The sequence below is a fragment of the Drosophila virilis genome, chromosome 2 (genome assembly GCF_030788295.1).
Source record: "Drosophila virilis strain 15010-1051.87 chromosome 2, Dvir_AGI_RSII-ME, whole genome shotgun sequence".
NCBI lineage: Eukaryota > Metazoa > Arthropoda > Insecta > Diptera > Drosophilidae > Drosophila > Drosophila virilis.
The window spans coordinates 21326500-21340314 of NC_091544.1; the positions used below are offsets into that span (position 1 = coordinate 21326500).

General features: G+C 38.1%; 3 protein-coding genes across 4 annotated transcripts in view; 1 reads left to right on the top strand and 2 right to left on the bottom strand.

The window, feature by feature from the left end:
• The window catches only part of Fur1 (Furin 1), a 73347-nt gene that overhangs the window by 40319 nt on the left and 19213 nt on the right, over positions 1-13815 (bottom strand). The gene's annotated exons all lie outside the window — the stretch shown is intronic.
• Positions 7500-9765, bottom strand: alrm (astrocytic leucine-rich repeat molecule). The gene has a single exon (XM_015172324.3). The coding sequence runs from the start codon at positions 9613-9615 to the stop codon at positions 8191-8193; it is 1425 nt and encodes a 474-aa protein (XP_015027810.1). The 5' UTR covers positions 9616-9765; the 3' UTR covers positions 7500-8190.
• Positions 10738-11699, top strand: LOC6629821 (collagen alpha-1(XVII) chain). The gene is made up of 2 exons (XM_002053153.4): positions 10738-10762; positions 10825-11699. The coding sequence occupies exons 1-2, from the start codon at positions 10738-10740 to the stop codon at positions 11574-11576; spliced, it is 777 nt and encodes a 258-aa protein (XP_002053189.2). The 3' UTR covers positions 11577-11699.

The window sequence follows — 13815 nt, forward strand, 5'->3', positions numbered from 1 at the left end:
ATTCATAGTATTACTCGTCGGTCGATACATTTATACAACATACACACACACACACACACGCAATGTCAGGCGCACATACGCACACATGCGTAAGAGCCACATGGCGCGAGTCTAACAAAAGGCGGTTAGTTTTTGACTTTTGGCTGCAGCATTTGTTTTCTTTTTTTTTTGGTTTTTTGGATATTTTTCTTGGTGTTGTGACCCTTTATACGGTTGGTGTTGATTGGGATGAGAGCACGCCAGAGGGGGCGTGTCGCCGCCAACGCCACGCTGTCTGGCTCTGTCTCTGCGTTTATGGGTTTTTCTGGCTTTTGGCATTTCGGGGCGGCTTATAAATTATGAACAAAATGCCGGCAGTGGGGCTTCGAGACTAGCCACACATCCCAAACCCAGCAAGCTGCTAGCAACTTTCACAGCATAATTGCTTGTCTGTAGCGTGTGTGCGTGTGTGCTGTAGTTGATTGTAAATGTTAAATGTAATGGCTCTTGCTTCCCGCATGTGCCCAAGTGGTTGTGGCACATGCTTAACTTAAACTGTCTCAAAGAATGCTTCTTTGGGATTGTAATGCGCGGGCTAACAAGTGTTGCTTAGGACATTGCATCTTCCGATTGTGTTCACAATTTACATTCAAATTGACAACTCACCTGCAATGAAATGAAAAAGAAAAAAAAAACAAATCACATTAATATCCATTTTAAAAATTGGTTTAGTTTACTCAATAAATTTGTTCAGTGCTCGATTGCAGCAAGTCTTTTGGCTTATTTTCTCAAACTAAGCCAAGTAGACGACAGCTTCACTGCTCAACACAATCAGTGTCAATTGCAGTAGCAACAGTGGCAGTCGAAGCGTAAGCAGTAGAGAAATAAGTGGACTAGAATAACAACGAGCAGTGTAATTTCAATATGGTGAAGGAACTTGCAGATCCCACACTGAGAAACAATTCTTGACTTAATTAAACTATTCTTATAATATTAAGTAAAAAATGTCTTGAATTCTCCATTTAAAGAACACGTCTGTATATTAAAACGTACTTAGGATACCAATACCAAGCATAGCTTTGATTATTATTCAAGTATTCTCCATATTTTATTCATATTAATAAAACATTCCAAATTTCTTATAATATTTGTTTAAAATTTTAAATGTACCAAATTTTAAATACAATCTAATGCTCTTGCCATATAATTATATGATATCGTATAATACAATACCAGTGCTAAAATTATGTAGCTATATATAATTGTTTATATTGGTTTCAAGTCTCTAAAATAGAAGAATAAAATAAAAAATCTGTAATGAACAGAAAAGTACACATGATATAGCTGATTCTAATTTCGCTCAGTGCAGACGCATGTCTGACGATGTCCAATACTCTCGATGTCATCTCTATACACTGCGATGTTTATCGTTAAATTCAATTTGCAATTTATAAGATTTTAAGGCAACAGCAGAAAGAAATGCTGGGTTTCACATACACACATACACACTCACAAACACAAACATACGCACTTGTAGTTGCTTCAGCCCACATAGATATGCCATAAATTGTGCAAGGCAATGGGCAATGCCAGCTGCGCATTCCATGCGAATGCAATACAATGAGGGTATTGTCATTTGGCATGGGTTTCATATCAAGCATTGTTCACTGGAGTGGAAAACATATACATATATATATGTACGTATATATCTATATTTATGTGTATGTGTGTGTGTGTGAGTGTTTGTGTGTGTACTGTTGCATTGCTTGGTCAACTGCCAATGCCACGCCGAAATGCAAAAGGTATGCGAATAACTACAGCTTTAACCCTGCTAACCAAGAAAACTATTATCTAATTTCTTTTTTTTTTCTTTACCTCTCCCTCAAGGGGAACATTTTAGTTTTCCCATTTTTGTTTTGCCATGTTGCATGGACGAATTGTTGTGGCAGCCATCGCATAATATCGCATAATGATTTGTCATGTTAGCTCCGCTGGGCTATAGCTTATGTTGATTTCCCATATATCAGAAATAAAAGAGAATTGAAAATAGTCGTGGCAAAGCTGAGTAAACCAAATACTAATGCATTGTGTTTCCTTTATTTGTCAAGGGAGCCGAATGCCAATTTGAATATCCGCTGTCTGGACAGATACAGTATACCAAAAGTAGTTTTATCGTTTGTGTTGCTCTGTTCTTTTTCAACTCTCAGCTTTATTTGCATGAATAGTTCAGTTGATTTGCGGATTTGTTTGCCTTTTAGATACATGTTTTGCTTTTTATGTAGTTCGAAATATTCTCATCAATTTCGACACATCTTACCACCTTCAAGGCACCTTAATGGTGCGTACGGTTTCAGAAACATGATATGTGGGCATAATATTCGAAGACTCAATGTGGCTGACGTTTGGCAGAGTCCACTGTCAACAGCTGGAAATGAAAGCTAACGAAGTCGTGGATTCGGGGTGGCTTCGGGAAATCGGACAATGTACAAATGGCATTGGCATTCGTAACATTATCTAGCGACATTGACAACATCGACAACATTATCTAGTTTAACTCCCATAAGAAGGCTCAAAAGAAGGCAACTCAGCATGCAGTTACTCACCATAGCCATAGACAGATGGAACTGACCTATTTAAGCTAATCATATTTTAATTTAGTTGTGATCTTATTTTAAATTTTTTTCGAATTTTAAGTATTCATGTATGCCGAAACGTGGCGCCGCAGGAGTAAAGAAATTCGCCTAATACATAATAAAAATATGCATGGACGGTTCTTGCTGACCTTAGTTATTTTGCTTAAGAAATTGTATCTTTCACTGTCCATATTGTGTTTCATGGCGTGAAATTAGAACTTTCTTATGCAGCATCCACAACTTCAGGTTGCACACGAACCCAATGCAGTTAGCTGACAGCTTACTGCCACAACTCGTGTGTGGATCGTGCTACGTGCTTATGAGCTTTTGCTACTTAGTTAAACAATTTGGTTAAAAGTTAGAAAACACACTACGCACGCACATACACACATAACACATACAAACCTGAGAAAAGCCTCGCGTGGTTCCTGATGCAAGTTGAAACGTGCGTGCAGCAACAGTCAGACATATAAGAGCATGGGATCCCCAAAGTAGCACCTATGACACGTACCACACTCAACTGTAAAATGGGCGTAGCCAGCAGGTGGGCGGCGGTATGGCAACGTAATTGCGTCAAAAAGACAGTTAATAAGGCAGCGAAAACAAACTGTGGTGCGTGGCTAAATTAAATTCAGTGCAAAGCAGCTAAATACGTGTTTTTCACAGTTTTTTCTGTTCTTAAGTTCCTTTAACAATTAGATGCCGAAGAGTGAAACTGTGTGCACACACCCACAAACACACACATAGGTGTGTAATATATTATTTAACATACATTTCAGCCAGTTGCCAGCAATTGGCTAATTAGCCGCCTCCAAACATGTTTCGGAGCGGGCCTGGCGTGTTGCTAATTAAGCGTGAATTTATGCAAACGCATGTAGCGCATACGCCCCGTTTGCTTGCCCAACCAGCGACAGTTTAGAGCATTCAAACGCATAACTACAAGTACATTCATATCTATACGCATGTATTTACGAACGTTCACATGCATGAGTATATTATTCATGGCTGCCCAATTACGAGGTAAGAAGAAGGGGGCACCAACAACAACACATGTAAGCAACATTGAATTTTAATGCTGCAAAAGCCCATACAGAATTGATACCCTGCTATAGTACTACTGTGGGGTATACGCATCCGATATACCTTTTTGTTTGGAATGATTCACAATAATTATGAATATATAAAATATTATTTTTAAATAGCCCTAGTAAATCGGGGTAATATAATCAGAAACAATCAGACTAGCTTTAACTAAACTGGAATGATTCGGAATAAATTTAAATAAGTTTTCGAGCTCAATCAAAAGCTAAAATTGGCTATAATTTACTATATTTATATATTAAATAATAAAAAATATATTTAAATGCCGTTGCACTGCAACTGCTTGAGACCGTATATGAATAACCTTCTGAATTTTTGTATGAGATATATATTAGTCAACACAACCGCAATAGTTCCTGCATTTATTATTCGCTGCCGGGCAGATAAGCAGATGTTTTTGTGGCCATTAAGTTTTATTTATGCGCGCCAAAAAGTAGGCAGCATTTTTTAATGTGCCCGAATGGCTAATTGCACATCTAATTGTAAGGCAGAAACAATTGAGAGAAACGAAGTGCGAGAACGCGAGATAGCGAAATGCTAATATGCACATAATTGCATGCAAGTGTGTGAAATATGTCATAATTTGCCAGCTTTAGTTTAATAAATTTATTGCATACAATGAACATTCGAATTGCTTGTCTCTTGACTCATTTTTTAATAGCATGTTAATAGACGCTCTTGAGCATAAGCATCAATTATTCCATAATTTGGAGCGATAACAAAATAATTCAAGCTTATTAATGTGGGAAATAGGCATTTGAATAAATAAATAAATACATATTTAACTTAATGGGACTGTGTATACAGCAGAATACATTTTATTGCGTTTTCTTGGAAAGCTTAAAGATAATTTGGTTAATGAGTGGAAAACCTATTTACTTAAATGTGGTTTTCATATTTGAACCAAAAATATGCCATTTATTCATCGAAAATCTAAACAAGAAAGGTGTTCTAGATCAAGCAGATGTGCTCAAATGGACAAGTACTATAATCGGCGACCAACCTGAAAGCCCAGCTCGTTTATCCTTTGAACTTGAAGTGAGCTTGAAGTAGATTAGCCAGCTCAATTTCGCTCTTAACAAGCTCCTCAAAGCTGGCTGCTCCAACAACAATACAACCTGGCCGCAATTTTACTTAACTTGGAATCCGTTCCATAAAATGTGATCTATGGTGCTGCATTGAGGATATAAAGTTAAGGCTAAATGCATTAGTTTGGTTAAGGACACAGGAGTTTGTATAAATTGTAATGCGGCCAAGAGTTCATTCCAACATACATCTGTTGCTAGGCCAAGCGACTTGTGAAACAATGTAATTAGTAATTCAAAAGTGTAAAAGTTCAATTAATGTGAAGGAGGCAAGGCCGAATGGCTTTTAGGTAGAGGTGGCACCACGAAAGGCGAATAAAACTTGTAAAGTTCGGTTAATAAAATCAACTTAATTATTACAAGGGCAGTAAAGGCAAGAGGGTAATTCTCTGACAAAGAGTGCTCGACTAAAAGAGATTACTCGAAAAAGCAATGCCCTGTTAAAAAAAATGTTTATTAATATCAGATATTTAGCTTTGATTAATACAAAAAGCTGTAAGTTTTCTAACTCTTTGGTTTCTCTTTTATAACATAAAATTGGTCAACTTAATTAGATTATCAAATAGTATTTAGAAGTCATTTGAATATTATATCAAGAATTTGTTTTTATAAAAGAAAACGAATATAGCATATTAATGAATGATATTATACCGCTTGTAAAGTGCCTATCACACAAGTCAAGGATACCCTATTTGGGGTTTGCTTGAATGGGTAAAGTATATAACAAGCAAGTGGCAACGAAAGCAACCAAAAAACTGAGAGTTTTCTCTGCAGCTTTTGTTTTCCTAATGAGCTGAGACAGCAGCAACAGTAAAAGCAACAGCAATTTTCAAAAACTTTCCAAAATGAATTTAGTTGAAGGCAGAAAAAAGTCAATATGACAGCAGGGAATGTAGGTGTGTGTGTGTGTGTGTGAGTGTGTATAAGTTCCTGTTGCGTATATGTTGCGTAACGTTAGCATGTTAACGTTGTTAAAGCAACGTTTTCCTAACTGAGTAAACAGCAGCTGCCACAGTTGCCACGGCGCGTCGCGGCTACCCAGCAACAATGTCAGTAACAGAGCGCAGACAGTGGCAACAACGCGTCGCATAACGGAAACGGAAGTTGCTTACAGCAGTTAGTACTAAAATTCTTACAGTCAGTGAGCGGACGAGACAAAGGCGGGGCCGCGGCCGGCGGACAGGCCAATAACAGTAACATCTTAATGGCATAAGCTTTAAAATCTACTACATACTTTATGGCGCTTACAGTTAAAGAAGTTCTTTTCCTGCATTTAAATTGTTGCGAGTAAAACCATTTTCATTGCGACTTGCATTTTGTAATTGGGATATAGCAAATGGCTAGATTGGTTAGTCAAGCGAAAAAATAAAAAGAAATTTAAGTCTTCTAAAAGCAGAATTGGTTTAATTTAACTTTACCGTCTGGCAGACTCTGGCGATTTATTTGCAAATTATTTATATACGGCATAACACGTTGGAATGTGTTTTGAGTTCCAGTTTGATTTTGGGTATGTTCATTTCATTTATGTCTTACTAGAGATTTCAAGAGCGATAAGAAAAAAGGCAAAAAAAAAAAAAATAAAAGCAGAAAAAACATTTTAAATTCTGAAATAAAAATATTAACTAAATTTCCCGCCAAACCATGCCTGAAATGTATATGTGCAAATTGCTGGCTAAGTGGATTTATGTTTTGACCGCAGTTTATAATAACATGCATCTGTTTACAGATATAAGCTAACGCATGTGTATTGCATATGCAGATGCATGCACAACAAAAATATTTTTGCGATGATTTTTTTATTTCAGCATTTTCTCGCTGGCAGCTCATAAAAAATATTTATATTTGTTTATTATTTTTATTTTATTTTTTAAGCTACTTTTGTGAGTTGGTATGTGTATGTACGTTTGTTGTGTGTTTCTGCATTTAATTAAGTTTTGTCGGCTTTTAAGTGTCGCTCTGACTCTGTCTCTTTAGTGTGCGATTACGCGATAGCTTTCATAATGGCCAAAAGTGTATTTGTTTTTGCTTTTCAATTGTCGTAAAATATTTATGGTATATTCAATTATTTTTTTATAATTTCGACGCTTATATTCGTCACAATAGGCTGTTTAAATTTCTGGTTTGTGCGTATTGGTTTTGCATTAAAAAATGGTGAAATGTGCTTAATGGGTTTTCGTAAAGGACATAAATTGCATACTCTCTTACTTTCTTTACAGCATAAGAAATGCCTTTTCAAAACAGTTGAACACGCAATTTAAAATTTCACTTGTAGTTAGCAAAATATATATATAAAGTAATATTGCCTATTTGAGTACCATTATTTATAATTAAATTACGTGAATTTAATATGTTAACTAGGTATTATTATGTTAAAACATTTTTTAAGAAACCTCATAATTAAATTATTTCTATAACATTCTTTTATGTGTTGATTGAGTTTGATAAATGATCCAGTAAATGATCAAGAAGAGTACAGATTATTTTCAGTGCTCTTTAAATCCCGTAAATAATAGAAAAGAACACGGGGTTTGTTTTAATTCGAAACCTAGACACGAGGCGGTTATGCCATAAACTATTCGGCTGGTTGCTACTAAATAATTATGTATACCATAATAGCTATAATAAAAATTATAATTGTGTTTTCAATGTATATATTAAACCTTGAAACTAAATTGCTTCGATAATTAAGACAAACCCTAAGTTCAATATAAAAAATATATATATTTGACAGTCCAAATAGCAAATTAAAAGAATATCATTCAGAAAAGTTAAAGTTTAAATAATAACAGGAAACACAATGAAAACAGATTATTAGAAGAACTATTGAAAGCTGATTTGTAAACAAAAAAATAATAAAAGGCCTGTGGGTACATTGACATATTTTCTATGGCCACGAATCATGCAAACGTTTTAGATGTTTCGGTTAACAGTTCCAAGTGATGCCTCTCCCCAAGGTTTGGGTTGTGTACCCGTGTTTCCATAAAAGTGAGCCCAGGTTCAAATCTTCGTTCGTAAAAGTAGTTTTCTTTAAATTTTTCGATAATCAATTCAATTAATCAGATATTTAATTAAAATAAATGCAGCTCAACAACTCTAGTGCTATATGAAACAAAAGTACCGGTTTTTCTTCAGAAAACAATAAAAAAGGTAAAGCCAGCTTTGTTTGGCTCTCAAAGAGTACTGCGCTTTATTATTAGATGTACACTTATTTAAATGTTAGTCAGTGGCTTGCTTGTGTCAATTATTAAAATTTCTTAAAAGACGATTATATATAGGATATTAAATAGATAATATATCCATGATATTGTAATTGATTAGATATGCGCACGCCTGGGAATAAAAGGCGCGTCTTGTTAATGGTTTTATAGATATTATCTTTCAGCTCTAGCGTTTTACAGCTTGAGTTTCATTTCCTCCAACATGCGATAGACCCTGACAAATTTCTTCTCCACTAGCTCGGTAAAGGCTTTGATCTCATTCCGGACTATAGATAGCTCCAGAGCGGCCTCCGAGTTTGCGCCGTCGCACTTCTTGGATATTTTGTCGCTCTCATACCAGCAAGCGATGCCATCGACATAATCATCCACCAGTTCGGGTGCCGTCAGATCCTCCATAAACGAAATATCGCGTTTCTTCACAAACGAACTCATGAGCAACTGCAGAAAATCGCAGTTCCAATTGTTCTGCTGAAAGTAGAAATATTGCAGCGCCTTCAAACTGTCGAAGAGCGTGATCTTCAGGGAGTAGATGGTATTCGCCGAAATGTCCAACATTTGCAAATGCGTTTGCTTCTTGAAGAGGCCCTCTGCCAGCTCGTTTGTGTTGGTAGCCGACAAGTTGAGGCGCAGCAGTGCTGTAAAACGCCGCAAAGGATTCCCCTGCAAGTTGCCCAAGGGATTCTGCGATAAGTCCAAGCTGGTTACATTGCTCGCCAGCGGTATGTGCGGCAGCTCGCGCAATGAATTATTGTGCAAGTCCAGCTCCTTTATAACACCATACACAGTTAGTCGGCGCAGGTCGCAGCTGTGGGCCAACACCTGTTCCAGCAGCGAGAAATTCAACGTGAGCTCGTGGAGTATATTGCCGGAGATGTCTAGCAGTGTGAGGCGCGGCTGGAGCTTTAGTAGCTCCGATTCAAAGGTCGCAAGAAGATTACGCGCCAAACTTAAGCGAGTCATATTTAAATTCTTATCGAAAATGCCGCGGGGCAGCGCTCTCAGCCGATTGCCCGCCAAATTCAAATCCAACAATTTACGCAACCCGGCAAAAACGCCCAGTGGCAGCTGTTCCAGCTGATTGTCAGCAAGCGACAGGTCCTTGAGCTCCTTCAGCGCATGAAAACTGTGATTATGCAGCACCTTAAGCAGATTATTCTCCAAGTGCAGTGTTGCCAGATTGTCGGCACCAAGAAAAATATTCTTGGGTATATCTTTTAGGCGATTATGACCCAAAAACAAGCTCATCAAATTGCTGGCGCCCTCGAATTGCGGCTTCTCGAACGTCTCCAGCGTGCAGTTCTCCATGCGCAGCAGCTGCAGGTCGGGAAACGTGTCAAACATTAGATGCGGTATTTTGGCAATGCTCGAATTGATGAACGTCAGCATCAGTTGCTTGGCAATGGGTGCTTGCGAGAGAATGACATAATCATTGCGGCCAATCTCGACGCCCGTGCAAATGTTCGCCGTGCAATGATCCTGCAGCCAAATGCGACGTAGCTGACCACCGGTGGGTGAAGCCGCTCCACTGGCCGAACCAATCGTGGAGCGCAGCACAGTGCACACGACAAGCGCCAGCAGCAGCGGCTGTAGCAGCCACATCCTGTTTACCGTAGGACACGACTCCGATGCTTGCAACGCGAAAGTTCAACTTGTGGCAACGAGAGTTAGCGACGTTTCGACTAGGCGACTAGCGCCCAAACGACGCGCACGCCACGGCGCAACTGGCTCTACTGTTTGCAACTGGACACTCAGTTCGTTTTAGTGGACGACAAGTTTTGGATGCGGGCTTGGGGCTTCAATTATGCCACAGCATTCGCAGAGGGGCTGCAACCCCATGCTGCGTTCCATTGTACATGGGCAAACTCTTTAATTGCCCGAATACATTGCTTTTGATTTAATTCAATTAAACGCTGTACATACTTTTTATTTTCTAACTGGGTTTCATATATATTTGGCATACATAATACTTGTATTTCACATATTGTTAAGCTGAACTTTCGGTTTCATTTCAATTGCACAGCTAGCTCCAACTATACTCAACTATTCAGTATTTTTATCTATTGTATTTAGTATTTTTTATATATTTTTATGCTTTTGTTGTCTGCCTGATGAAAATTAATGTTTTTTAAAGTAGGAAATGCCAAAATGCTCAAAAAAGGGGGTAAACAATTCAGCGATTAGTTGAAATATATATCCATGTGAATTTAGGCTCGAGCTATTTTTATAGCTATACGCAATTTTACTCTGTATACAATTATTTGAAATAAATACGTGAAAGATCTCTTGTGGTGGATCTATTCTTAGGCTTCATATACTTGATAATACCACAGAAACATTTCATCTAGTAATAAATAAATTTGTATCCCAATCTTAACGAAGCTAATGAGCTTCTACTGAAATGCCACACCCATGGATCATCTAGGAAGATCACGCAAAAAGATAAGAAAGTTTGCCTGAACCAAGTCGAACCAGTTTTTGGATATCTCAGCTGACCCAGTTATCAAGTGACCAAGCTTGCCACTTGGCTAGGCAGTTGAAATTGATTAATTAGCCAGAGTTGATTGAACCCTAAGATCAAAGCCAAATTAATCTGATTTAAGAGGGCGAAAATTGTAGCTAACTCAAAACAAAGCCTTTCTAAGAACTAATTGATCTTATCTATTGTATAACTTTTAATATAAAAGACGTGGGTTCAAAGCATCACCAAAACAGTAAGCTGAGATGACAGTCAGGGTTAAGATACTTGGTAAAGCGCCGCTTGCAATATTCAGAAATGAGAACTTTCGATTAAAGATTTCCTTGTTTCAGTGTTACTCCTTGGAATCGGCCTGTCTCAGGCGCGTTTACTTCGGGTACAGGGTTTGGGTCGCAGCGCGGGTTCGGAGAACAATTCAGATGAAAATGCACCACAACTGTTGCTCTACGCTCCCGGGGAACAGCTGAAGCAGGAAAGCCGAAATGAGCCCAGTTTCAATGAGCCGCAGATAGTGGAATCAGAGTCTGATAAGGACAGCCGTAAGGTGCCTGACTATCTGTATTCCAATTCGATACCCATGCTCAGCGAACCCAACATCAATTACCGTCTGCCCCAGTTGACTGCCTATCCCCTGGCCTATGGACAACAAATTATGACCAATACAAACAGAAGTCCCAATAACAACAATAATATAGGCTTAGATAGCATACCATATGTGGTGGTGCCCCGTGTCCAACTGGGCTTTAATGTGCAGGGCCAAACAGGTCTTAACTGGCCCGGCTTTAATCTCTTGCCTGCCAAGCAGCCAGGCGAACCACCCGAACAGAAGGAAGAAACACAAACTGCCTATATTCCGATACCAGTGCCAGGTCCACCAGGTCCACCGGGTCCACCGGGGCCTCCAGGACCGCGCGGACTAACCGGACCAATGGGGCCACGAGGTAGGGATGGTCCACGCGGACCACCCGGAAACGCAGGTATTACAGCACAGACGCCACAGAGCATTTGGTATGCCCAAAGCAATAGCAATATCAATGGGAATAAGCCGCAATATGAACATTTCTCGAGTGGTTATCAAAACTAAAGCGAATAAAACAGAAGATTAACTGATGAGTTTGGGGCTATTTTGTGTCTATTTACCTTTTGGGCCTAAACCATTACATTTCAAAAAGACTCCGAGGAACAGAAAATAAAGAGTTTCCAAAGCCGTAAAATTCTCTTAAATTTCGCAAATGTAACTGGTAAAGAGTGCTCCAAGCATAGTATTGAACAGAGGTAGTAAGTCAATGTCTTAAGTCAGATTTTTCAATTGACTCAACAAATCGTGTGAACCTTACCAAATTCTGACTTTCTATTATATATCTTTCCCTATATTTACTTATCAATATATCTTATTCTCATCAGTTGTATGTCTTCCACGGTATACCATTTCTTCAGGAAGTTTCTCTGTCTCTCCTCTTGTCTATCTCCTGATGTCTCTGCCTCCCGTTAGCGTTAGCTTAAGTACAGTCGCACCTTCATTCCACAAAAATCAACTCGCCGACATTTTTTATTGAGTTTTTCATGGGTATGTGCACAAAATGTGATATGGTGTGTTGTTGAGACCATAAAGTGTCTATCTGAATGGTCGTGCTTGGTGTCAATTTATGGCATAGACGCACACACACATGCATAGACAACACGTACGCACACTAACGTATTATGATAATTGTGTGTAATTTACATAGATTTTGATAGTGTTTGACGGGGGGAAAAAGAACTGTTCTGTTTTTTTTTTTTTTAGTGTGGGTGCCCCATTGACGTCTATTCAATTGGCGACACTTGACGGCTCACTCATGTGGTTCTATTTTTTGGTTTAGCTATAGTTTCTCTGTGCCACCTGACGACAACTCTCTCTTTCTATTGGCAGCATCCTCTGTCACACACAGCCACTCACACACGCAGTAAATGTAAATGTACACACTATACTAGCACCTACACATCCATACACACAAACACAGCGATGCTCATTCGTTTGCCGTTTAGGGTCGCCTGTCGCCTGCCCCGTTCATGATGGCAACAATCTGTGGCATAGTCTGATCTTATTGTAGTCGTTAGTTTTTATTGCTCTTTACTACTCAGCGTTTACAATAGTTTTTAATACAATGTAGTTGTTATCATTGTTGTTGTTGTTTTTGTTTCGTTTACTTAAATTGATACGCAGCACGCATTTGTTTCAATTAAATGAAAATGTTTTGTGTGCACCGCTTCTCCGGTTGCATTTACAGCTGTAAAACACACAGGAAGGGCACTTTTGAGCATCCGGAGGTGTGTGTGTTTTAGAATGTGTGTCTGAAAAATTTATGTGTTTCTAATTGCGTAAAATATTAGAGGGCTTAGTTACACTGCATATCACTGAACGAGAAATCAATCTTTTAGACTTTACTCGAATGAAAGACTGCTTTGTAATCCCAGACTAAAATTCCGATTTGTTAAGCTGTATGCGAACGGCTGCTATATTAATAAACAGATAAATAGACAGTATTGGGATTCTTATAAGGATATCACAACAAAAAATAGAGGACTCATGCAATGTATAAGAATAAAATTAAAAAAAAATAAAAGAAATAAATAATACATATAATTAAAAAAACGACATTTAACCCAAGTTCTATAAATATGTAACAAGCCAAATCATAAGAAAAAAGCTCAGAAGAAAAAAAAATTTAATTTGTCACTTTGTTATTTACAGAAAAAAGATTACTCATTCATTAGAACTCTGTAGTCTGTCGCATTGCTTACACGGCGGTTTTCGACATAAGAGAGCTAATTCCTAAGTGCTTACGTTACATTGCAAAATGTATTTGATAATTTTTTAGCAATTCAGCTTCCCCCAAATCTTTTCCCTGCGACAGATTGTGGCGCATCTGTTGAACACAATTCTTATCTGTTAATGTGATGCGAGCACAAGACTTAAGCCAAAAGCGAAAAAAGAAGGAAATTATCAGCGGAATAAGTCCCCCCAAAAGGCAAGAACAGACCAAAGTTGCGGCAAGATACAAAAAATAAACAAAAACAAATAAAAAGGCAAAGAAAACTCAAAAGCGGCAAACAAATTACATAAATGAAAGTACGGGAAATTCATATGTTGAACAAAATATGAGAACTAAGTTGCTAGGTGCGTATGCGTCTGAGGGCATAATGTAAATTCAAAGGCGTGTGTCAAATATAAAATATAAATATAATACAAATATATACCGAGTTTAAAATACCCTTGTTGCATATAATGTTAACCCTAGGAAATAAGCTTCATCCTCAAAAAAAAGTAGTTGATAAAGATTATT